We start from the raw sequence: 25,877 nt of genomic DNA on the forward strand, positions 1-25,877 counted from the left end.
AGTCATTTCAGCATTATTGCAGAGATGTTTGTTGAACTGAATCCTTCACGATAGCATCTCCACGAGCTGCTGCTTGCCGTTCTGCCTGGCGATGACACAGGGTTCGTGCCCGTGTGCGTCCCTGGCCTCAGTGTCAGCCCCTGCATCGAGCAGCACGGCCGCCACCTTTGTGTGGCCGCATCTTGCTGCACAGTGCAGCGGCGTCCACCCATACTTATCCCTGGCATCGGGGTCAGCAGAGGAGTCCAGCAATCGCCGTGTCACAGCCACGTGACCGCGGTATGCAGCCCAGTGCAGCGGCGTGTTCTGCCTGCTGTCCCCGACATCCACCTCTGCTCCACCTTCCAACAGACATGTTACTGCTTCCAGGTGTCCCCTCTCAGCTGCCCAGTGCAGAGCAGTCCACATGTCCTCGTCCCTCGCCCCCACTTTCGCCCCTGTCGCGAGAAGCACCCTGAGCTCCTCCACCGCCCCCTCCTTAGCTGCCTGGATCAGTCCTCGGCTACTCTTCTTTCCAGGAAGGCTCCTGCACAAAACATAAAAATTCTCACACCTTCCTGAAAACATACACTTAATAAAGAAATCATACAACCAAAAATGACCGAGCGAGGTGGCGCAGTGGTTAGACACTGGACTCGCATTCGGGAGGACGACGGTTCAATCCCGCGTCCGGCCATCCTGATTTAGGTTTTCCGTGATTTCCCTAAATCGCTCCAGGCAAATGCCGGGATGGTTCCTTTCACAGGGCACGGCCGACTTCCTTCCCCGTCCTTCCCTAATTCGATGAGACCGATGACTTCGCTGTCTGGTCTCCTTCCCCAAAACAACCAACCAACCAACCAAAAATGTATACATATGTCCAACAACGACCCTACTATATTCCCCTTCTACGATGTGAAACTCGTATATTAAGGTATAGTGGTTCTGTCTTCAACCACTATCCATTAAAAGTTTGTTTATGCAACCTCTCACGATTTTCATCTGTCAAATTCCGACACGCTGATTGCTGTAACTAATTTTCTTTCAACTTGGGGTGCTGTTTCTTAGCAGTCATTTTATCCGCTAAAATAGATGCTTCAGGAAGCTTATACTAGTTCTCAGTGAAACTATCAAAGATTACACACAAAACAATTGACATTTACATGTTAAAGACTTTCCTGACGTTAAAGCAAAATCCTTCAAACCTCTTATTGGTATATTTGGTGACCTTTATCAGCAAATTTTGCCAGCTTCTGTTTCACATAAAAGAAATTCATCAAAACATTTAACATGTAACAATGGCACGTAATCTACTACTTCTCCATCGTGTGTGTGTGTGTGTGTGTGTGTGTGTGTGTGTGTGTGTACAACTGAAGCCTGTGACAGTGTACAGTCTTGTACATGAACATATTTGAAAAAAACAGGGAAACACAGACACACACACACACACACACACACACACAAAGTGTCACTTGTATCTGACAAGTTCACTACAGTCATCCTAGAAAAGAATACATATTGTAAAATACGTGTGGCATGTGCTGGTAACTAAAATGTGGCAACTTCTGGACAAACAAAGCAAATAAATGATATGTACTTTTCTTATTCTGCCAAGAGATTTATTACAACTTATCAACATAATATTTATCTTCCGTATGCCCAGATGCATTCTGTTAAAATATCAGATGCGCACTATATTCATCTTCCATATGCCCAGATCCACTCTGTTAAAATATCAGATGCGCACTAAAATGGTAATACAACTGTTCCAAATTAAAATAAATCCATGAAATGAAATGAAAAATTAATGAACTCTTACATACATCATGTACTCTCGACGAATAAGTTTTTTGAAAATTTATGTAACATTCCATAACCTGTCCTGTTGAATAGTGAGGTAGAGAATGTGAATCATGAAAAAGTCTACAATATTTAACAGCCTGCAAATCGTGTTGACCCCCATAGTGTTTTACTAGGTCCACCAATGGTTGTGCTGGTCGTGGTGGTGGTGGTGGTGGTGGTGGTCCTTGTGCTCCACTGCCTACCTCTGTTGTGTGCACTGGTTTACAGAAAACAACAGTGACATTCACTACATAGTAGCAATGTTGCTACTTCATTTTAGAACACAGAGTGCACAGAGATACCAAAATCAAGTTAAAGCATCATGGGACTGTGTATGAATAGACCCTGTTGTTTGGAATCCGAGGCTATGGTAAAGAGCAACTAAGTCGCTTCATCTATGTCTACATGTATACCATTAAATGACATGTCATGAGTAAGGGCAAAACGACTCATTTTTGCCTGATCAACTGATGTAATAAAACCATTTAAAATATTTACAAATATATTGCAATAGCATTACTAATACCATAAAAGAGCTTGGATCCCAATTCCTACCAAATTTTTGCAGTTTGTTAAAATGTTTGTCCGAAAGACTGCATGCCCGTCATGGGATAAATAAGCCATGGAAAGGGCCATCAGTATAGTAAACAAGAATGAAATTGGCTGATTGAGAGCAGTCAGACAATTTGGTCTATCACAGGTGACTTTCAGAAGGCATGCCACAAACGAAGGGTCAGAGGTTTCAGTCTACATTTGACGAGGGGTTTATGCAGGATATAATGTCCCAATGGAACTAGCTTACTAAGACACAGAACAAAACAGTATCTCTCAAAAATTTAATAAGGACTGACTGACTGACTGACTGAATGGATTTATGCCACACAATCCTGATTTATCTTTAAGGGAGCTGGAGGCTGCTACTTTGGCTCATGCAAGGGTATTTAATAGAGTTCAGGTTAACAGATTTTACACGGTATATGAATGTCCTCAATAAAGAAGGAATTTCACCAGCATGAATTTATCTGTACTTTCATGTGTGGACATGAGTCAAAAAATTTTTGCAATGACTGGAGAAACAAGTGGGGGTACTTACAATTGTTGAAAGGAGGTTGCACATTACAACATTAGTGTGCATGAATTCTGCTGCTAACTTTATACCTCCAGCTTTACTCTACCCCAGAAAAAACCGAAAGAGCAATTAACTGAGGGAGTACCTATAAGAACTCTAGAAATAGGGCCAGAAAGTGGATGAATGGCTGGAGAAATTTTTCTAGTTTCATTAAGGTAAGCAAAGAGAATAAAGTGTTTATCACTGATGACGATTGCTGGCATCTCAAAAATGTTCAAGTGCTGATATGTGCCAATGAAAAAGGAGCTTCTCTATTTTGCCTACTATCCCACTGTAATTGTCAACTTCAGCCAATACACGTTGCATTTTTGGGCTCATGAAGACCCATTATAAAGAAAGTTTCAAACCTCTTAGAAACACACCCAACGTCACCCAGTGCCAAATGCGTTAGCTCTTTGCCACTGCATAAGGTATAGAAGCATGTGTGGTTAATACTAAGAGTGGATTTCCTAAGGTTGCTTGAATCACTCTAGGTCACACTGTTGCTGCCCTCTCGTTCGCCTGCATCACTTAGCTAGCTGACATGTCCACACGCAAAAAGGGAGGCTAAGTCAAGGGAAAGTGAAAGTACCACTGAAGCAGGGCTGGGCCTTAGTTCCTAGTCAGCAGAATCCACCCTCTTATGCGCAAGGCTAACTATGCAGAGCCTGTGGGTGCCTGGGCACCATTCTACCTCGCCGCCGTCACTGAGTACCTAGCAGCTGAGTGCTTAAACTGGATGGAATCGTAGCCTGCAACAATAAGACATACGTAACCCTGCACCACTTGGACCTGCAATCTTCAACAATAAAATGCGCAACAAGCTGCCCTCTCACATCACCACAGAGGCTTTTGTCCTGACCAACATCCAAGCCATCCTGTTGCCAAAGGAGAGTGAGAAGAAGGCATAAACGGCGGCCGCCTCTCTGGCTCATGGGACACACAGTGCTGCATGCTCCCTGTATGCAATGGGCTCAGCCGGCAGCTTGGACGAAAACAATCTTTGCCTGTACATGGTGACCAAAATTCACATCCACCTAGGCGCAACAACGAATATCCCAATTTTTCTACATGTTCACATGTTTTACAGAATATTTCACCATCCGAAGAGGAATACTTCCACAAAGAGCTTTCACACTTGTAAAAGATAGCTCTAGATGACTCAAGGCACCATTTGATGAAGTATTTCCAGTTTGTGCTGCAGTACAATGCTCATTAAAGAAACGTAAAATAACTCTGGTTTCTTCTGGCTTTCTGAGCAGCTGTACCAACAACAAGCTTCTAGAAGAGAAAGTGCACCAGTGAAAATTAACTGAGGATTGACAGATATTTCGACAAGCTTGCAAAAGAATGTAGTTAAGCAGGGTGGAAGCCTATAACTCAGATCTCAGTGCAGATGAAGATGACTGTGTTTGTATGTACTGCACTATCTTCTCCCATTCAAGACCAGGGGAATCGTGCATTAAATATGGTAGATGTAAGGTATGGGCTTACAGTATGCTGATATCCCAGCTACAGTTATGAATTTTGTGAGAAATCTTTTCAGACCTTAGAAACATATGCATGGATATGTATTAAACCCTCAAGAGGTTTTGGCTTAGGGTGTTTACTTTTTCTGAAAATTGTGCACTATCATTTTGTCCCTATTGTAAGTATAAAATGACACATGGGCACAGTTTCTTGTCTTAATTTTTTCTTAATATTGTAGTTTCATGTTTAATGATTTCTAATCATTTTTGTGTATGTCCTGGATTTTTAAGTGTTTACATAATAAAAAAATGATTAAATTTTTTTAATAAAAACAAAACATTAAAATAGTATGTCATTTCTGGAACTCTTCCCTACAGCATTACAGGTCGCTAAGTAACCAATGAAAAAGGAAGTTCTGGAAAGACAAAGCAAAATGGTTGCTGGAAAAGTGTGAGCATTCAAGATCAAGAGTTAGAAAGGAATTCCGTTGTTAAAAGCAGAGCAGAGCAAGGAAGGAAATATAGTGAAGACCTCTATGAATGAAAGGAACTATCAGATGACATGATGAGAAAAAATGGTCATCAAATAACAAAACATAGGGGACTCAGTATTAGAACTTAAGAAAAGCTTTGGAATACTTGCACACAAACAAGACAATCTGGTTGGATAATATTACTTTGGAATTTCTATAACGTTTGGTGAAAGTGACACCCATATGACTGTTCAAGTTGGTTGCACAACCTATGACAAGGGACATACAAGCACACCTTCAGAAAAAAATGTCATGCAGATACTATGGAAGCAGGCAAAGGCCAATAAGTTAAGACTTCCACACAATCAGTTGACAACTAATGCATCCAAATTTATGACGAGAACAACATACAGTAGAATGATAAGGAAAATTTAAGATCTATTATAATCTGATAAGTTTGGATTTAGGAAAGATAAAGGCCTCAGAGAGGCACTTGCACTTGGTAATGGAAGCAATATTTACCAAAAATAAAGGAATGTTCATTGGATTAGTCTATCTTTAGGAAGCTTTGGCATTGTAAAATGGTGCAACTCGTACAAAATCTTGAAAAATAGTTTAATAAACAGGGGAAATGCAGGTAATATATAGTTATATACAATAATCGACAGGAAAAATAGGAATGGAAGAAAGAGGAACTAATTCAAAATATGCTAGAAATGGTTCACCCTAATCGTTTAAAACGAAAATCGAGGTATCACTGCTGCAACTGAAGAGATTCAGGAATAGAATTAAAATTCAGAATGAAAGGATTTCATGATAGGATTGGCTGATGGTATTGTTATCATTATCAAAAGAGAGAAAGAATTACCAGAGCGGTTGAATGGAATGAACAGTCTAATGAATACAGCATTAGAATTTACAATAAAAAGAAAGATGAATGTATTGGGTAGTAGTAGAAACAACATTGATAACGAAGTTATGAAAATTAAGGACCACACTAGCAACAAACATAGACATGAGGGACAATGAAAGTTGCTCCAGCAGGGTAATACGACATTCCTCAGAAAACAAGACTACAAATACACAGACCTTAATCTGTAGAAGAAGTATCTGAGAATGTACATCTGGAGCTGAGTAGTGAATGAAAATGAATCGTGGGCTGTGAGAAAAGCAAGAAAAGAGAATACCACATTCAGAATGGGAGGCTATAGAAAGATGTGAACTGATAAGAAAGGAACTGTGGAAGTTCTCCACAAAACAGGTGAGGATACTCATATGTGGGAAACTGTGACAAGGAGAAGGGACAGGGTAATAATATGTGAAGACATCAGGGAATAACAGCCATGGTATTACAGGGAGCAGTATTGCTACTCTCATGTGAAGAAACTCAGTTCCTCCCCCCACCCCCATATCTCACATAAACGTAGGTGGTGCTACATCAGGGAATAACAGCCATGGTACTACAGGGAGCAGTATTGCTACTCTCATGTGAAGAAACTCAGTTCCTCCCCCCACCCCCATATCTTACATAAATGCAGGTGGTGCTACATCAGGGAATAACAGCCATGGTACTACAGGGAGCAGTATTGCTACTCTCATGTGAAGAAACTCAGTTCCTCCCCCCACCCCCATATCTCACATAAACGTAGGTGGTGCTACATCAGGGAATAACAGCCATGGTACTACAGGGAGCAGTATTGCTACTCTCATGTGAAGAAACTCAGTTCCTCCCCCCACCCCCATATCTCACATAAACGTAGGTGGTGCTACATCAGGGAATAACAGCCATGGTACTACAGGGAGCAGTATTGCTACTCTCATGTGAAGAAACTCAGTTCCTCCCCCCACCCCCATATCTCACATAAACGTAGGTGGTGTTATCAACACAAAATTTCTTGGAACAGCCAAAAAAGTAATCTATAACGGGTAGAGTTTCTGCTCTGTATGTGTGTCAATGCTGGGACAGGCAATTATGCAAAACTGCAGCGGTGCGACCAAGGTGCTCCATATCTTGAGGAGCTGAGGCAGAAGAGGCCTTTTCCACTTTCTTCTGATTTGACTCTTTAGGATCGTGTTTATTGTTACCAGTAGGTATCTAATTCAGAATTCTAGGAAACTTTCTCCTCTCTCGTTCTTTCCAATAATATTATATTGTCTATTAACTATGTCTTTTTACCTTCCCCTATTACAGCAAACCAATGATTATTAGATTTCTCTCTTTTTACATACAGAGATACCTATTCACTATTGTTGTATACTCTCTTCCTGTCACTTGATTTTCTGGGAGTGACAATGGCTTCCAAAACTGAATTATTGTTGCTATTGTTTTGCTAATTATGACACAAGTAAATCACTGAACTCTTCAAAATTACTCCTGGGTTGCTATTCAGTGCTGACCTTTTCCTCAACTTCCTCATCCTGTTGATATCATCACATTCCTCTAACATGCCATCCTTCTTTCCATTTCAGTTCGCTGGTCACGTTAAATCTAGATTCAGGCATCATATTTTCTTTTTCATATTTCCCAGCCTTCCTACAACTCCCCCCTTTCTCCACCACTTCAATTGAGGATCTTTGGGGCTACCTCGAGTGTGCTGTTCATGCCATGGATTCTAAACTGAGAAGCCTAGTGCAGCTGGCCTGTCTGTACCTTCCAGAAACTCATTGACTCTCTTACCACATACGTTGTGCTGCCAAAGGAACTTATTCAGGCCTTTGACGGGTTGTCCCATTAATGCGATTAGATAGTATATTCATGGGTGATGTGTTTCGAAAACAGCTTCTTTAAAGAAAATGTAGAGCAGTTTTAATATATTTCGTGTTTCAAACATGAATTTTTATGTCATGCTAACCAAACAAGAGAGAATCAGGCTGAATAATTAACAATAGAGGCTAGAAGTTAATTATCAATGATCTAGGAAGTGCAGCCAATTTAACCAAAAGAGAAAATTTCTAGTAAGTAAACAGCACAAAGTATTGCATAAATATTTAAGTCTAGCTATCAGAAATTCAGGGGAATATATAACTAAGTGGTGTGGAACAAATGGAAGTTAAATATCAGTGACTCTTCAATGTTCTGGTTATTGGAGAAGGTACAGCAGCAGCAATGGGTAGGGTAGAGAAGGCCGTCAGCAGCACCCTAACTGTAGGAAATCCTGTGGTAATTACTGGAGAGTTTGTGAAGATACAGAAAACTTGAAAGACAGGCAGACAATATGACGCCTTTTCATCAAGGGTACAAGCAAAGTATGACTCCCTTCTGTGGGAGTGAGTGTTGCATGTGCTCTGCTGAACAGAGAGAAACAATATGGGGACACTCCACACTGTATGGGAGCACCCAGAGCTGCTGTTAGGCCTGGGTTCTTATCCTTTGAGCTGGTCACATGTTGCATGCATAATGATCAACCTCACATGGGTGCACAACCGCTCACTTCACCTTTTCTGCGAATCTTCTATACAAGCCATTAATGAGAAACTGTTTCATCTGATGAGCCTTAAATGTCGTTAAAAAGTTTTCTTGTACCGTCTGAAGACAAAGGATTGTGCTGAGAAAATTATTTCCAGATTGTAAACACCGAGTTGGGAACAGCAATTGCTCTGACTATCTACTTTACACGAACTGATTTCCTCAGGTCTGTATTAGCTACATCATCAATCTAAAACTGTGCTGTAGTAGGCTACTTTGTACCAGGTGTTGGTTATGAGTGACACACTTAGTCCTCATCTTTTCTTGTGTTTACGCAGCGTGACACTATTGCTAGGTATTTTACTGTGAGTAGCAGTTGCAGAAGACACACTAAACCGCTCTAAACTCTACTTTATGCAAACAGGATTTTAGTGACCTGCACAGTGCACAGAATGACGCCTGAGGCACAGCTCGTCTTGGCCCCAAACTAGACACATCACTGCTTCGGCTTATGTGCTGAGCAACACATCTTTGTGCCCACAGCAAAATTACTGATGATGTATACAAAGGGTTTGTACCTTTGTTGAGATACCTGATGCAGAAAGTTATAGGGAAACGTTTTGTACACATGCAAATTAACAGTGACAACAAGTAAGGAGGGACTGTTTAAAGGTCAAAATTTTTGAAGCTATGAAAACTTGGACTATTTCATGACATCTGCTGGTAAACACTGTTAAATTTAGAGATATGTCTGAATGTGACAAAACTGCCTATTGGCTTCTGTCTCAGGTTCTTTGGCCGATGTTCGTCTGATGATTTTACTGATGTTACGGCAGCATGAGTGGTTGGCATTGTCAAAGGTTCACCCTCCATTACCGGTGATGAACTGGAGCTGAGCTCACAGCCAGAGACCATATGTACCAGTTGCATCAATGTCTGAGGGCTTTTCCGCGGTCATTTCCGGTGCAGTTGTACTCTTGCTACCTGCGACGGTCGTTCGCTGCATTACAGGAATCCAGGATCCGTTTACCTTAAGGCTTTCTGCTTTCTTTTTGAAGCCATTCACTTGTTTTTCTATTTCTACAGCTTCTCTGAATAAGTGGCTGATTTCTCAAGCTGGCCCAACCTGCAATGTCTCTTATGTTCTTTCATCCTGGTAATGATTGATCGTCCAGTCATCCCGTCTGCGGCAACGAGGTGGGCTCCAGTTCACCACTGGCAGTGGTGAAGCTTTGACAATGCCAGCCACTCGTGCTGGCGAAACGTCAGTAAAATCATCAGACGAACATCGGCCAAAGAACCCGAGATAGAAGCCAGTAGGCCGTTTGTCAAAAAGTGGCGACGAAAGCCTTAACAATTCTCTTTGAATCTGCCAGGCAACAAATGTATTCTGAGGTAGCAGCAAATGGCTGTTGGAGGCATCAATGAAGCTGCATTTTACAGGACAGAGACATCTATACAAACTCAGTGGCAAACATTATAGCCTTGAACACACACACACACACACACACAGTTATGGGGACAGAGTTTCACACTTAACAATGGGAAATGCAGGTGATCATCTTGTGTCGCACTTACCTGGTTTCTGTTAGTGGCCCACCGAGCAACTGACTCACTTTGACCACCTCATCAGGGTGGTTGAGGACCGCATCAGCCCAACCCGCTGTGGCAAACACCTGCGAGTTGGCTTTTATGAAGGCGACAGCGACCTCTGCGAGGCTGGGACAGGAGTGCCTCACTGCCAGCACCGCCGTGCGCGCCGCGTTCTCTGCTGACAGCTGACTGGCCAGCTGCTCCTCACACTGGACCTTCAGCCCCCACACGCCGTACCTGTCGGCAGCTGCCAGCAGCTGTGGGGCCATGCGGGGCACCTCGGGAGCACGGGGGGAGTACATGTAGGCGAGCAGCTGGTGCAGCACCGGGCCCTCCACGTCGGGCACTGCGACCACACTGCTGCTGGCCTCCGGCGTGTCCTGGCAGAGCATGGCGGCGAACACGGGGCTCCTGCCTGCCAGGACGGCCCTGTGCGCCTCCAGCCGCGTGTCGCCGGCCACCAGAGTCACCGTGGCCCCTTCCCCAGCACCCGTAGCAGTAGCCTCTTGCACCTCCTTGGCGGCTGCCATTGCGAATGTTTCTGAAACAAGGCATCACCGAACAGCCATTTGCCCTTACACAGCACCGTAAATTCATGTATTAGGCATAGGTGATCTGTGCTCAGCAGCAGCGGGTAAATATCGCCTATTACATGTCAATCACAACTGCATGACATCCTTCCCTAGCCACAGGTGATAGCCACGTGTCTTCAACAATACAATATCAAACACCTGTATTTCCCACAAGAAGTCGACAGAAAGGGGTGATGACACTATTTCTGCAATTTCTAGTCGCAGTACAGTGTTACAAAACAATGAAGGTTTTAAATATGGAGATCAGGAACAATACAAACAAGACCTGGCGAATCTACAGCACATAATCACTCCAGGTATTTAGGAAACTGCTAGTAATTACCATTCCTGTTCCACTCCCAAGTAGAGCGACAGTGAAACAAGTACTAAAATGTAGACTTTCACGGCCGGAAATATCATGTCCATTATAATTCTCCGGGCTCTTATGCCGTGGTCGGTTGATGAATTCTGTGTCAATTCCCAACGTTTCGTCTCCGACTGCGGGAGACATCTTCAAGGGGGTCAGTAGCTTGATGGAAGGTCCAACACACCCAGTACAGTCAGTAGCGAGCCAGTGGGTGTGTTGGACCTTCCATCGAGCTAAAGACCCCCTTGAAGATATCTCCCACAGTCGGAGACGAAACGTTGGGAATTGACACAGAATTCATCAATCGACCACGGCATAACAGCCCGGATAATTATAATGGACAGTGAAACAAGTGTCTATATGCCTCCTTATGAGTCCTAATTCCTAGCATCTTATCTTTGGGTCCTTACGCGAAATGTACGTTGCTAGCAGCAGAATCGTTCTGCTGTCAGCTGCCAAAGCCAATTCTCTACGTATTCTCAATGGTGTTCCTTGAAAGAACATCAGCTTCCCCCCAGGGATTTACATTTGAGTTTCCACAGCAGCTCTGTAACATTTTCTTCAAACCTATTGCTACCAAATGTTAGAAGCCTGCCTCAATTTCTTTGATGCCCTTCCTTCGATCCGACCCGGTGACGATCAACACTCACGCAGTACCCAAGAATAAGTCGCATTACTGTTCCATAGACATCTACTATTCAGGTTATTTACACATTCCTACTGAGTACACGCCTTCCCTTCTACCCTACTTACGTGCTCGTTCTATTTCATATCGCTTTGCAGCGTTACTCCAGGATATTTAATCGACGTGACTGTCAAACAGCACACTTCTAATGCTGTAGTGGAGCACTACTGGGTAGTTTTTCCTAATCATCTGCCACAGCTTACATATTTCTACGTTTAAAGGTAGCTTTCATTCATTATACAAACAAGAAATCTCGTCTAAGTCACCTTGTACATTGCTAAGTCACTCAAAAACACCACCTTTCTGCACCTCAGCCTCATCAGCAAATAGCTGCAGATTGCTGCCCGCCCTGTGTGCCAGCTCATTTACGTATGTGGAGGATCACAGGGGTCCTCTCACACCACCCTGCCGATACCCTTGTCACTGATGAACGCTCTTAATCAAGGACAGCATATTAGATTCTATTATTGAAGAAGTCTTTCAGCCACTCACATATCTGGGAATCTTTTCTGTTGCTACCTCCATTAACAGGCTGCAGTGCGACAGTTGCAGATACTTTCCGGAAATCTAGGAGTGCGGACTACCTTTTGCCCTTCAACCAGAGTTCGCAGTATAATCATGTCAAATGACAAGGCGAGATTCACACATGCAATTATTTCTGAATTTGTGCTGATTTGCACACAGAGGCTCTTAAAAAAAGGAAATTTATTTTCTTTCAACTGATAACATGTTCAAGGATTCTACAGCAGACGAATGTTGAGCACATTGATCTGTAATTTTGCAGATTCGTTTTTTTATTCTGGTTATATGGATGCACTTTTTTCGAGTCGCTTGGAATTTTGTGCTAGACAAGAGATTCGCGACAAATGAAAGCTAAATTAGGGGCCTATGCCGTATATCGGGTGTCTCCAAACATTTTAGCCTAAGGGTCACACTGGCTGTTCTGCTAAATCCCAAGGGCAAGACCTGGCTACAGCCTCTAAGTTTTCCTGAGGCCTGATACAAGTATTGCTCTGCTCTCCTCGGTACAATTCAGTTATTGTGACGCTTATCACTGTCGTCATTCTTTACGAGCTGACAGTGGCACTGCAGTTGCCATTACGCGATGAACAGCTATTATTGCTTGAAATCTGGGAGGGAACAAAATGTGTAAGACTCTGTGAGTAATCACACTGAAGTCGGAAACGAAATATCAAGCAAAAATTGGAAACATTAACAGAAAGGTAGAAAAGCTGTTAAAAGTGTTAAAAACAATATAGCAGGTGGCCTTGGCTGGCTGACTGCAGTAATAAAAATGGATGAGCCAGACACTGCCACACACTAAAATCCCCAGCCTAAGAGCAAAAGGCAAGAAAAACACAAATGCTGAAAAGATGAATACCAAATCGAATAGACAGCACCAGAGGGGGCGGGGATGAGTTAAAATACAGGTAGGGTGAAGGGATGGAAGACAAGGCCACATGCCAACCCTTAGACTGAATGTTAAAATCCTCCTTCAAGCTAGATCGGCTGTTCAGGCACTGTCACCTAACACTGCAGGCAGTGCGCCAGGAAGGTTAAAGGTCCGTCTCAGGGCGGCTAAATCTGGACAGTCTTATTGGACTGTCCAGAACCACAGCGACACTTTGGTGGGTCCTCGCAACGTAGGTGACCGTCAGCCAGCCAAGTATGTCCGATGAGGAGCCAGCAAAGGACGATGTAGTCGTCTCCTTTACCATTCGTAGCCTATTCAGCAAAGTCAGGGAGCAGCATCCTGTATACCAGAGTTAACAATATTTACGGCGTAACACTGAAACGAAGACCAGATTCTGGTACGCCGATTTTACGAATAGTCTATCTGGTTAGACTGTCGGTAAGTTCATTTCCCAGTATTCCAACGTGACCTGGAGTCCATACAAAGACTGACCGTCCACGTTGTTTGCGGATGTAAACAGAGTCTTGGATGCCCGTTAGGAAATGATGGAGAGGATAGCACTGGTCGAGAGCTTGTGAGGTGCTGAAGGAGTCGCTACAAATGAGGGAGCACTCCTCGTGCAGGGACAGATATCCTCAAGAGCTGGTAGCCATCTTGCAAGGAGCCCTGTTCAGTATGTCCTGCATGAGCATAAGCGAACCCAACATGACCATCAACCTTCGAACCCTCCATGTATACTGTCACTGAACTAGAACACGTCAAGACGAGGAACAGGTGGCGGGGGGCCGCGAGGTGAACCGAGTCTTTTGGGACCAGTGAGAGGTCTAGACAAAGCTGCGGTCGAGGTACAGACCTTGGAGGTGTACGAGAGTGGGCCTGGAACGGAGGTGGTAGAGGAGAAGACGAGTTCAGAGAGAAGGCACCGGACACCCTATTTCTGCTCACCTATGGGAAGCATCCAGGTCATTTCATTGCCACGTTGATAGCCGATGCACGTGCTGCGCTTTACACATTGTTACAACTACTTCTGACAGTGTTAAATGTATGGTGGTGACGTCTTCCGAGGAGTACAAAGGTGCAGTAGTATAGCACCATGTTGTATTCAACATGCGCCACCCGAAAAGCAAAATGTAATGGACTATTGTGTTTTGCGACTGCTGTTTCTTAGTGAAGATACAGTGAGTTTAGCACTGAGTAATTTAATTTAAATTGCCTTAACGCTAAATTCAATGCAATTGCTTACTCAGAACCCAATTTTTGCATCAGCTCCGCAAACTGTTGATTCGCAATGTAGCGATTTTTATGAAGATGGTTGCTGGAATTTAATTCTTCCACTCACACAGTTTGACCAGCTGCAGAAGTTTGCTCATGAACTTCCCTTCCGCTTTGTTGACCTGTGAAGAAAAATGCTGCTAAATGAAACAGACAAAAATATTTACAGATGTAAATTAAGTGATGAGCAGCATTTGAAGTCCTGCTGATGACTTCCACTAGTAAACTTGATTCACAACCATAGACAATTGTGAGTGGTGGTGGTGGTTTGGTTTGTAGGGCGCTCAACATCCATCTTTTTCACATTCCAGTCTCCCCATTTTTCTGAATGATGATGAAATGGTGAGGAGAACAGGAACACCCAGTCTCTGGGCAGAAAAAAATCCGCCGATCTAGCCGGTAATCGAACGTGAGACCCTGTGATAGACAGGTTCCAATACTAACCACTAGACCACGAGCTGTGGTGAGATGTTACTATTACATAAATTTTATTAATCATAATTACAATGCTTAATTTCATTATATTTATTGAATTACGTTACTTAGGCACAGTAAAGTTCCAGGAAGTGTCATAATTAATTACAATTAAAGTGTTCATGTACACGATATATATGAGGGCGGTTCAGAAAGTAACCTCCGATCGGTCACAGTGCGGGTTGTGGGGGGGAGTAGCGACGCCATCTGTGCGTTCACGCACTCAACAGGTCAGTCGGCATCAAGCCGTGGTCGAGTGAACGTCGTACCTGCGCTAGTTTAGTTTTTGTGGCAGTTTGAAATGTGTGCTGCAATAGAAAACCCCGCCAAATGTGAAGTGCGTGCTGTCATAAGGTTTTTTACAGCCAAAGGATATTCTGCAGCAGCTATTCATCGTGAGCTTTGTGCCGTGTACGGACCAAGAGTTGTGAGTGAAGGGGTTGTCCGTGAATGGACGAGAAAACGTTCATGATGAAGAGAGGAGTGGTAGACCATCATTGGTGACTGACGAACTCGTTCAGACAGTTGATGCAAAAGTTCGTGAAAATCGACGTTTCTCAATGTCGGAGTTGTCTACTGGTTTTCCACAGATTTCTAAGACTCTCTTGTACGAGATAGTGACAGCAAGATTGGGTTACCGTAAGTTCTGTGCACGATGGGTGCCCAAAATTCTTACCGACCACCACAAAACTCAAAGAATGGCCTCTGCATTAGACTTTCAGTCACGTTATGAGGACGAAGGAGAACCATTGTTAAACAGAATCGTGACCGGTGACGAAACCTGGATTAAGTACGTGAACCCTGAGACAAAAGAACAATCAAAGATGTGAGCACATTCAAATTCGCCTACCAAACCAAGAAAAGCCTCGCAAGATTTTTCTGCCAGAAAACTGATGGCAACGGTGTTTTGGGATGCCAAAGGGGTGTTGTTGGTTGAATTCATGGAACGTGGTACGACCATTAATCAAGACGTGTACTGTGAAACAATAAAAAAGTTACGACGGGCTATACAGAACAAACGCCGTGGTATGCTGACTTCCGGTATGGTTTTTTGGCACGATAACGCCCGTCCTCACTCTGCTCGCAGAACAACTGCCCTTCTTGAGTCCTTCAAGTGGGACGTTATCAACCATCCACCTTACAGCCCAGACCTGGCGCCAAGTGATTATCACCTCTTCATGCATTTGAAGAAATGGCTCGGGTCACAGCGGTTTGATGACGACGAAGAGCTCAAAGATGCGGTCACAGGCTGGCTCCAGGCACAAGCGGGTGATTTTTATGCAGAAGGAATTTCAAAGCTTGTGAAGAGATTCGATAAGTGCCTCAATCGCTATGGAGACTATGTAGAAAAATAGTGCAAAGATGTAGTTGTAAGATGTATATATTAAAATATTTTTATTTAACTTGGTGTATTTTTTTAAATCAACCGGAGGTTACTTTCTGATCGGCCCTCGTATGTCAGTAGTTAATTTGAAGTTTAATTGGTGGTAGAATAAAAGTAAATGATTATTGCACGATTAAGTTTCATCGTAACTTCGCTTAATGAGCATGATGCATTTCTAACTCTCACTCAATTAACCCTCTTTAAGTGCAACAGTTTTTCGTAGGAATCCATGCAGAATAGGTCAATACGTTCCATTCCGAAAATATAGGTACCCAAAAAGACATAATACAGTAATATAATTTATTTGTAGTACAGTATATCCTGTTTCAGAAGAATGATGTCTCATGATATTTGTTAATGACTGTGGCTGAAAACTTGTCGACAAAGGGAAATAGCATGTTCATACTTCGCATAGCTACTGTCTTATGGTTATCTTAAATGAATTCGTGTCAGTTAATGATCAAAAATCCTTGCTCTTGCATCGTAGCAGAAGCAGTCGCAATCTTTGGCGCGAGGCGAATCGCGACCGGTACTTCTGGCTGAACGAAAACAGGCGGCACCGTCGGAGTTTCCATCCACTTCACAGAGCGCGGTGGTCTGCAGGTACGGCTGCCATCCGCCCCGATACGTCAGGGCCGTCCCTGGTACGGACCTCCTCCTCCGACACCCCTGACATGAGGAAATTATGTCCCGATTCTGCAAAATACTCTTAACGAGCTTGGCTGACGTACTGACGCAACACCATCTCTTAGCGCAACACATAAATGCAGCCTCAATTCCTCTCCATGTCAACAAGTTTATGTTGATAAGATCATCTCACAGATGGCGTTGCATGTTCTGTATCCTGTATTGCCGATGCAAGCACCTTCTAGCTGCAGCACTGTCATTCGAGGTAATACCAGAAATCTCCAGCAGTACGTGGCTGGAACTATACAAGCAGCGCCACACGCAAAAATCGGCCAGTTCCCATTTAAAGACGGTTCTTCCTAAACGTAATACGAACAACGTGTGCAAGTTGGTAATGTATAGTCACGTGTACGGTGACGAAAGTGTTGTCGACTTTTTACCGCCTAATTAGCTTATCACAGCTAAAAAATGTCTGGAACAAGTGTGTCACTTTTCGAATGATTACACAAAAAAGCGGTCTTTTGTCAAGAAAGGACGTGCAGATCAGGCAGAGCTGAGAGCTTCGTTGCTGTTTCATCTCAGTAACTCACGGAGGTAAGCCAGACGTGAGGCTTCCACCATTCTACGAAGGATCTTACCAATAGATTCGCGGTAGCATCGACATCAAAGCACATGGCTACATTTATGATGTAAGATGATACTGAGGAAGAATTACTCGTTGCTGCTGCGGAACTAACAGCGGCTTACGAAGTTGTCACGCATCGTGAGTCCTTCAGTTCTCCTGACTGTGACGTAAAAGTGAATGCCTCAATGTATCCCGACTACAAAGTCGCAGCAAAGCAGTCTTACAGCCAGAACCAAAGCTACAGCGATTGTTAAAAATATTATCGCACCACACTCCGTGTATGAACGCACAAAACGTTTGCAGACAGTTTAATTTTAGAACACTGGCACCGACGCATCGAACCAGGAGGCCGAAAAGGTGTTTCCTTTAGTTGACCACTACTTAGATGAAAGTAACGGAATCCAAAAGAAGCTGTTCAAGTTTGAGTCACGTAATAAGGAAACATCGGAGACAATTGCAAAGTTTTCTTTAGACCCTTTAAGACAACTGCAAATTCCATCAGATAAATTAATCGCTTTAGTGGAGCCAATACCAATAACTTCGGAGGGCTTCAACGACGCGCTCAGCGGAATGTGTTTCACCAAATTAAGGAGCGACTAGGAAACAATGTAGAGGGAACTGGATGGCCTGCCCGTATTCTCCACAGTACTAGTATCAAGCGCTGCTGCAGCCTTAACTCTAGACATCGAAACAACCGTCGTGAAAATACGTAATTGTGTTTCAATACACTCTGGGAGGACAAGTTGAGTAAGTTCTGCTTATACGTTGATGTAAATCATCAAACTCTTCTATCTCATTGAAAAGCAAGATGGCTCTTGTTAATGCCCGCAGTTGAGAGAATTCTTAACCTTTGGACAATTTTTTGACGCCAAAGAGGCCACTTAAAATAATTGGATTTTTTCAGTAATCCCATGCGCGAAATTTATTTCACGTTACTACAGTCAAACTTGGCTCTGTTTGAAAAATGTATAAAAAACGAGAAGAGTAAAGTCTCGATTATTGAAGTAAGAAATATATTAATTTACACTTAAAGGTGTCTAAATGAAAGGAACACAGCCAATTTTACGGGCATGCAAACAAACATGTATTTGAAGAAATTAAACAATGAGAACCCTAACCAAGAAATAATTTGATTTCAGAATTTGAACTAGACACAATGGCTTTCTGTACCATAACATGGTACAGAAATGGGGTAGTTATCTTCATAAAGATCAGGTATTTGATTGGATGACGCCATCTCAAACCACAGATTGCTCGACGATTGAAAACGCTGCTATGTACCTGAATAAAAATTATGCGAATATTTCAGGCGACAATTGTTTTCGGTAACATCATATGAGAGAGAGGTCTGAAGAGCTTTTCGAAACTCAGGGGAATGAACTGTTAACACTCCGTGGAAGAAAGGTGGATTTCCTTTCTTAAGGAAACCCAAAATCCTGAACACAAATGCCGACTACTAGAATCTTGCGAGTATTTTTGTTCTATTCCCGCACACAATGCCACTGTGGAAAGAGCATTTTGGCTGACGTCGACCCAGTGCACTGACGAAAGAAGTCGACTGCTGACAGGGACTGTGGAATCAATCTTACAGTGCCAGTTTAACTACAAGCTGACTTGAATGGAGTTTTATAAATACGTAAAGGGAAAAGAGATTTGCTGAAAGAGGTGAAATCTTCAGAAATATGTGGTGTACTAATTATTTCTCCGCAACAAATTACCTGTAAATGTGTTGTAAATAAAAAAATTATAATAAATGAATTTCTTGCTTCATTTCTAGTGCCCTATATGAAGAGTGTCCCGACGAGTCCCAACTAGATAGAGCAATCCTAATCATACAGGAGATCGAATTTCGTGCAACATACAGATACAGTCATAAATGTAAGTATGCATGATAAGGGATGCTACGTATATACGAAGGACGCACGGGAATAACGATCGAGGTCCATCAAAATCTTAAATTTTATTCGTGATGTCGTCTCAGAAAGGAATGGAAGTACTGCAATATGCCAAAGTTTTTCGTGAAATCGATCACGTCAACTGAAAATCCGCGTCCAAGTTTTGATGTAGGAAGAACGACCTCTGCCCCCTGTGGTTCGTATTGTGTGCTGCAGCTCCGTGCTACTGGCGTAACAATACGTGACAGTCACTCAGACAGTGAGAACCGAGTTCGAATTGTTACGTTGTTTAGTAACAAAGGACACACAAGTGAAGTGAAATGAAAGCCACAGAAACGCAGGAGGATGAAGAACGTTCCGGTCCTGTGCGGAATGCAGGGAAACCAAGTGCTGAGGCGTATTTCTGGTCCTTCAAAGTGATTATGGACCTCGAGTCACGTTACAGTTACGACTGTAATTATTTACGACTGATATTCTTTTAGAATGTTCCACTGATGGAAAGGTATAGATTAACGGACGCCGGCCGCGGTGGTCTAGCGGTTCTAGGCGCTCAGTCCGGAGCCGCGCGGCTGCTACGGTCGCAGGTTCGAATCCTGCCTCGGGCATGGATGTGTGTGATGTCCTTAGGTTAGTTAGGTTTAAGTAGTTCTAAGTTCTAGGGGACTGATGACCATAGATGTTAAGTGCCATAGTGCTCAGAGCCATTTGAACCATTAACGGACGAATTCAATCAAATGGCCTCCTATGTTACGGACAACTCACCTGATATTTCCCTGAAGAACTTAATATTCAAGAGTTATGCCTATTATTATATATAAAAATCCTCGAAACTCTGTGTCGTACGAAAGAAACAGACGGATTTTTGTGACAAACCACAGTGTAAGTTTTGTGTACGCCAGAACTGTCATGTTGAGTGTGACAGATTTAGAGCGACTGTTCTAAGAGTGATTTACAGATAAATAACGAAAAATACACAACTCAGATTCAAAGTCTGAACAAGCAGGAATAGCAACTTGAAATGAACTACGTAAGTGGCAAGCAGGGAACTTTTGTGAGAGCAAAAAGTTACGGACGTTTGAAATCTAAAAAAAAAAAAAATCTGATTACTAAAGCAATGTATGCGGACTACTAGAAGACTCTTCCGTTTCGTAAAATTTGAACCAACAAAGCATATTACAGCAGACAGCTATCATTTTATTCGTTCAATATCCATTTGCTTTCTTCTGGGCAATCAGTTCTACACATTTCTTCACGTGATCAGAATGAGTAGTACACCCATAAACGACGCCATCTGGCATTTTTCATCAGACAACTTTCGCAGTTTTTTTTCTAGCAATTAAGATGGCGGACTTCGGAGGAAGAGGACATGATTGTGTAACGTCACGTCGACAACGCGACCATTAGAGACGGAACAAAAGCTGAGGTGAGGAAACGATGGAGAGGGGAAAATGGTCGTGCCCTTCCGAAGGAACCGTATCGGCATTTGCCTTAAGCGATTTAGGGAAATCACGGAAAACCTAAATCGGGATGGCAGGACGTGAGTTTGAACCAGCGCCCTGCCGACGGCGAGTCCAGTGTGGTAACCACTGCGCTACCTCACTCGATGCTGACGTCTTGACGTTTTGAACGCCATGACAACTCCCTTTATTTTTACCTCTATGCATAATGACAAATTCACAATCACTGAAACTGAAACACCACCTCTGGATTTACGCGACGTAATCTACTCTGTAAACGTTAACCATCACAACTGTCAATAAACAACATGTAAAATTATTTAAAGTCCAATAAGGAACGAAAATATGTGGTTCGTAATAACGACACGTTACACCACAGAAAACTCGCTCTAACATGCATTAGAGACGTAATATAACATAGAAATTGCATAGACCCTTATACAGTACAACAATAACATCCCACATAGATGTAAGCACAATCTAATGTAATACTAGGTGGGAAGTACAAACACGTACGTATAGTACAACAATTATCTGAAGAGGAACACTTGAAAATGGCAATTCTGCCGAAACGAGCCCTTTGTGAATCAATGTAATGAACAGGAGTCAAAACAACTGGCAGCTACACTCCTGGAAATTGAAATAAGAACACCGTGAATTCATTGTCCCAGGAAGGGGAAACTTTATTGACACATTCCTGGGGTCAGATACATCACATGATCACACTGACAGGCACATAGACACAGGCAACAGAGCATGCACAATGTCGGCACTAGTACAGTGTATATCCACCTTTCGCAGCAATGCAGGCTGCTATTCTCCCATGGAGACGATCGTAGAGATGCTGGATGTAGTCCTGTGGAACGGCTTGCCATGCCATTTCCACCCGGCGCCTCAGTTGGACCAGCGTTCGTGCTGGACGTGCAGACCGCGTGAGACGACGCTTCATCCAGTCCCAAACATGCTCAATGGGGGACAGATCCGGAGATCTTGCTAGCCAGGGTAGTTGACTTACACCTTCTAGAGCACGTTGGGTGGCACGGGATACATGCGGACGTGCATTGTCCTGTTGGAACAGCAAGTTCCCTTGCCGATCTAGGAATGGTAAAACGATGGGTTCGATGACGGTTTGAATGTACTGTGCACTATTCAGTGTCCCCTCGACGATCACCAGTGGTGTACGGCCAGTGTAGGAGATCGCTCCCCACACCATGATGCCGGGTGTTGGCCCCGTGTGCCTCGGTCGTATGCAGTCCTGATTGTGGCGCTCACCTGCACGGCGCCAAACACGCATACGACCATCATTGGCACCAAGGCAGAAGCGACTCTCATCGCTGAAGACGACACGTCTCCATTCGTCCCTCCATTCACGCCTGTCGCGACACCACTGGAGGCGGGCTGCACGATGTTGGGGCGTGAGCGGAAGACGGCCTAACGGTGTGCGGGACCGTAGCCCAGCTTCATGGAGACGGTTGCGAATGGTCCTCGCCGATACCCCAGGAGCAACAGTGTCCCTAATTTGCTGGGAAGTGGCGGTGCGGTCCCCTACGGCACTGCGGAGGATCCTACGGTCTTGGCGTGCATCCGTGCGTCGCTGCGGTCCGGTCCCAGGTCGACGGGCACGTGCACCTTCCGCCGACCACTGGCGACAACATCGATGTACTGTGGAGACCTCACGCCCCACGTGTTGAGCAATTCGGCGGTACGTCCACCCGGCCTCCCGCATGCCCACTATACGCCCTCGCTCAAAGTCCGTCAACTGCACATATGGTTCACGTCCACGCTGTCGCGGCATGCTACCAGTGTTAAAGACTGCGATGGAGCTCCGTATGCCACGGCAAACTGGCTGACACTGACGGCGGCGGTGCACAAATGCTGCGCAGCTAGCGCCATTCGACGGCCAACACCGCGGTTCCTGGTGTGTCCGCTGTGCCGTGCGTGTGATCATTGCTTGTACAACCCTCTCGCAGTGTCCGGAGCAAGTATGGTGGGTCTGACACACCGGTGTCAATGTGTTCTTTTTTCCATTTCCAGGAGTGTAATTAGTACAGTCGTAGGAGAATGTCATTTTTACCTCATGTTCAAAAAAATGGCTCTGAGCACTATGTTTACCTCATGTTCGCAGCAGTCCCAGTAGAGATGGTTTTATTCTTGTATCGGTAAAAGCAGGTAACACAAATTCAGTTTAGGGCCTAGTTAAACACACAATTCCAATCATCGTGAGTAAGCGGCCCAGACTCACTGTGCACTACCTCGATTTCCAGCAGTTCCACGTAAACAGTGGGTGACCAAAAACCTACCATTCGCATTGCTGCTACGTGTATGTAACGGAGCGCGACTGCGGTGCACGTGTGTAATAAATAAGCACCAATACGTAGGCAAGGCATCATCAGTGTGGCATTCCTGTCTCTCCGGCGTGCGTTCGGTAAATGCGAAAACGTGGACTATGTCGATGTTGCCAAACGAAACGGGACCAACGCGTTGTTATTCTGTTCTTGGCTGCCGAAGGCCAAACAACAGCAGACATCCACCGGAGAATGAGGATTGTGTATGGGGCGGCACGTCTGTTGACAAGGGGGGGGGGAGGGGGAGGAGGGCGTTGCCGCTCCAAGGAAAAGCACGTCCCCATATCACAAACGATGTAACGCGGAAGCTACGCCAACAGGACGAAGAGGTGGTCTGACGGGTAATGAACCCCTGTGTTCAAAGGATCGGATCTGATGTGATCCCTGCCTTTTGTCTGATGATGATGGTAGCGAAATGATGGGATGAAAACATGATTGTGTGTTTGTGTTTAGTGTCTGAGTGTGTGTATTTCGGTGTCTTTAGCTTGTATGATTTGATTAAATGCGTACGTTATAGTTCCTGGTACTTGTCATGATGGGGAATTTGGTTCTGGGGTCAGGTGGATTTTGTCCCAGATTCCTGATGAGTAGGTGGTTGGAGTCTGAGGATTGGTGGAAGAATTTAATGGACTTCTTTTGGATGATTTCTGGATTTTTTTGTATAGTGTGAGCTGTGTAGATATGTGTATGATTGATACCGGCTAGCATCAGCAGCAATTCTGAAGTATTTGTTTTGAAGTCTCTGTACTTTTGCGATATTGGTGTCTGCGGCCATTGACGAGATTTCGGAACCATAGGTGATGGATGGTTCCATGGTGGTTTTGAGAATCTTCTTTTTGGCTTTCATGTTGGACAGCGGATATATGTACGGGGCGCGCGCTATGCGCCGACATCCCCCTTCCCACCTCACCAACCCCCCCCCCCCCCCCCCCCGTCCTCGCCAGACCGTATTGCACCCGCGCTGCACCCGCCAGTCAGCCCGTACGCCATTCGTTCTTTTTTTTCGACAGTCGACTCGACAATCGAGTTATCGATTACTTTCCTATGTAGCACGCGCGTCCACGTCATCGTATTTTATACGTTTCTCTCTGGCACATAGATAGCCAACACATACCTATGAGAAAAGTCGTGGCCATTCTAGTGATCTAGGTTCGTTATTCTGTCTGGTATTTGTCGACAAAAGTCGCGAATAGTCTATTGTTTTCTTGTACAGAGAACGTTCGATGGGTAGCGTTATAAATACCGACGGTGTAATTATCCAATTTTCCAGGAAGAATAGGCGCACAGAATTCATCATTTAAGAAAGAGAACCACAATAGTAACTTTATTTTATATCATAAGACGGCACTGTCTTGTATATGTGTATACTCAGTTTAAATAAAACAAACTTCGCATGTGACTTTTTTATTGCGGTAAGAGTAAAGGTAGCTCAAGATATGTTTAGGGCCGCTCCTTGAGGTTTCTCTGTGTCCACCACTGGCACCCGCCCTGTATACATCTACATGGATACTCTGCAGATCACATTGAAGTGCCTGGCAGAGAGTTCATCGACCCATCTTCACAACAATTATTTATTATTCCAATTTCGTACAGCGCGCGGAAAAACGAACACCTACGTCTTTCCGTGCCAACTCTGATTTCCCTTATTTTATTGTGATGGTCGTTTCTCCCTATGTAGGTCGGCGTCAATAAAATATTTTCGCATTCGGGGGAGAAAGTTGGTGATTGAAATTTCGCGACAATATTCCGTCGCAACGAAAAACTTTCTTTTAATGATGTCCACCTCAAATCATGTATCATTTTAGTGACACTCTCCCCCATTTTTCGCGCTAATACAAAACGCGCTGTCGTCCTTTTAACTTTCAGATGTACTCAGTTATTTCTTTCAGATGTACTCCGTTATTTCTATCTAGTAACAATCCCACACGGCGCAGCAGTATTCTAAAAAGGCACCGACAATTGTATTGTAGGCAGTCTCTTTGGTAGATCTATTACATGTTCTTAGTGTCCTGCCAATAAAACGCTGTCTTTGGTTAGCCTTCCCCACGTTATTTGTATCTGTTCCTTCCAATTTAAGTTGTTCGTAATTGTAATTCATAGGTATTTAGTTTAGATCTGGTCTGACTTATCGTGCAACCGAAATTTGACGGATTCCTTTTAGCACTTATGTCGATGACTTCAGACTTTTCGTTAATTAGGGTCCATTTCCGCACCATACAGATATGTTTTCTAAACCGTTTTGCAATTTGTTTTGATATTCTGACGGATTTATTAGTCGATAAACGACAGCATCATCTGCTAACAACCTAACAAAATTGCTCAGATTGTCTCCTAAATCGTTTATATACATAAGGACATATAACACTACCTTGGGGAAAGCCAGAAATCACTTCAGTTTTATTCTATGACTTTCCTTCAATTACTACGAACTGTGAGCCCTCTGACAGGAAACCACGAATCCAGTCACGTAACTGAGACGATATTCCATAAGCACGCAATTTCACTACTAGCCACTTGTGTGGTACAATGTCAAAAGCCTTCCGTAAATCCTGAAATACGGAATCAATTACAAATCCCTTGTCAACAGGACTCAACACTTCATGTGAATAAAGTGTGTGTTCACAGGAATGATGTTTTGTAAACCCATGTTGACTGTGTGTCAATAGACCGTTTTCTTCGAGGTAATTCATGATGTTGGAACACAATATATGTTCAAAAATCCTGCTGCATATCGACGTTAACAATATGTGCCTGTAATTTAGTGGATTACTCCTACTGCCTTTGTTGAATATTGGTGTTAGCTGTGCAACTTTCCAGTCTTTGGGTACGGATCTTTCGTCTAGTGAAGGGTTGTATATAATTAGGTATGGAGCTAATGCATCAGCATACT

At 43.7% G+C, this 25,877-nt stretch overlaps 1 protein-coding gene across 1 annotated transcript in view; it reads right to left on the reverse strand.

The window, feature by feature from the left end:
- Window positions 1-25,877, reverse strand: part of LOC126108666 (ankyrin repeat domain-containing protein 65-like) — a 42,704-nt gene continuing 16,827 nt past the window's right edge. The window contains exons 2-3 of the mRNA XM_049913977.1: window positions 9,856-10,411; window positions 1-526 (exon numbers count right to left, since the gene is read on the reverse strand). Of these exons, the coding sequence (XP_049769934.1) occupies window positions 46-526; window positions 9,856-10,400 (1,026 nt within the window). The 5' untranslated portion in view covers window positions 10,401-10,411 and the 3' untranslated portion in view covers window positions 1-45. The remainder of the gene's footprint in view (window positions 527-9,855; window positions 10,412-25,877) is intronic.

Source organism: Schistocerca cancellata, chromosome 11 (assembly GCF_023864275.1).
Source record: "Schistocerca cancellata isolate TAMUIC-IGC-003103 chromosome 11, iqSchCanc2.1, whole genome shotgun sequence".
NCBI lineage: Eukaryota > Metazoa > Arthropoda > Insecta > Orthoptera > Acrididae > Schistocerca > Schistocerca cancellata.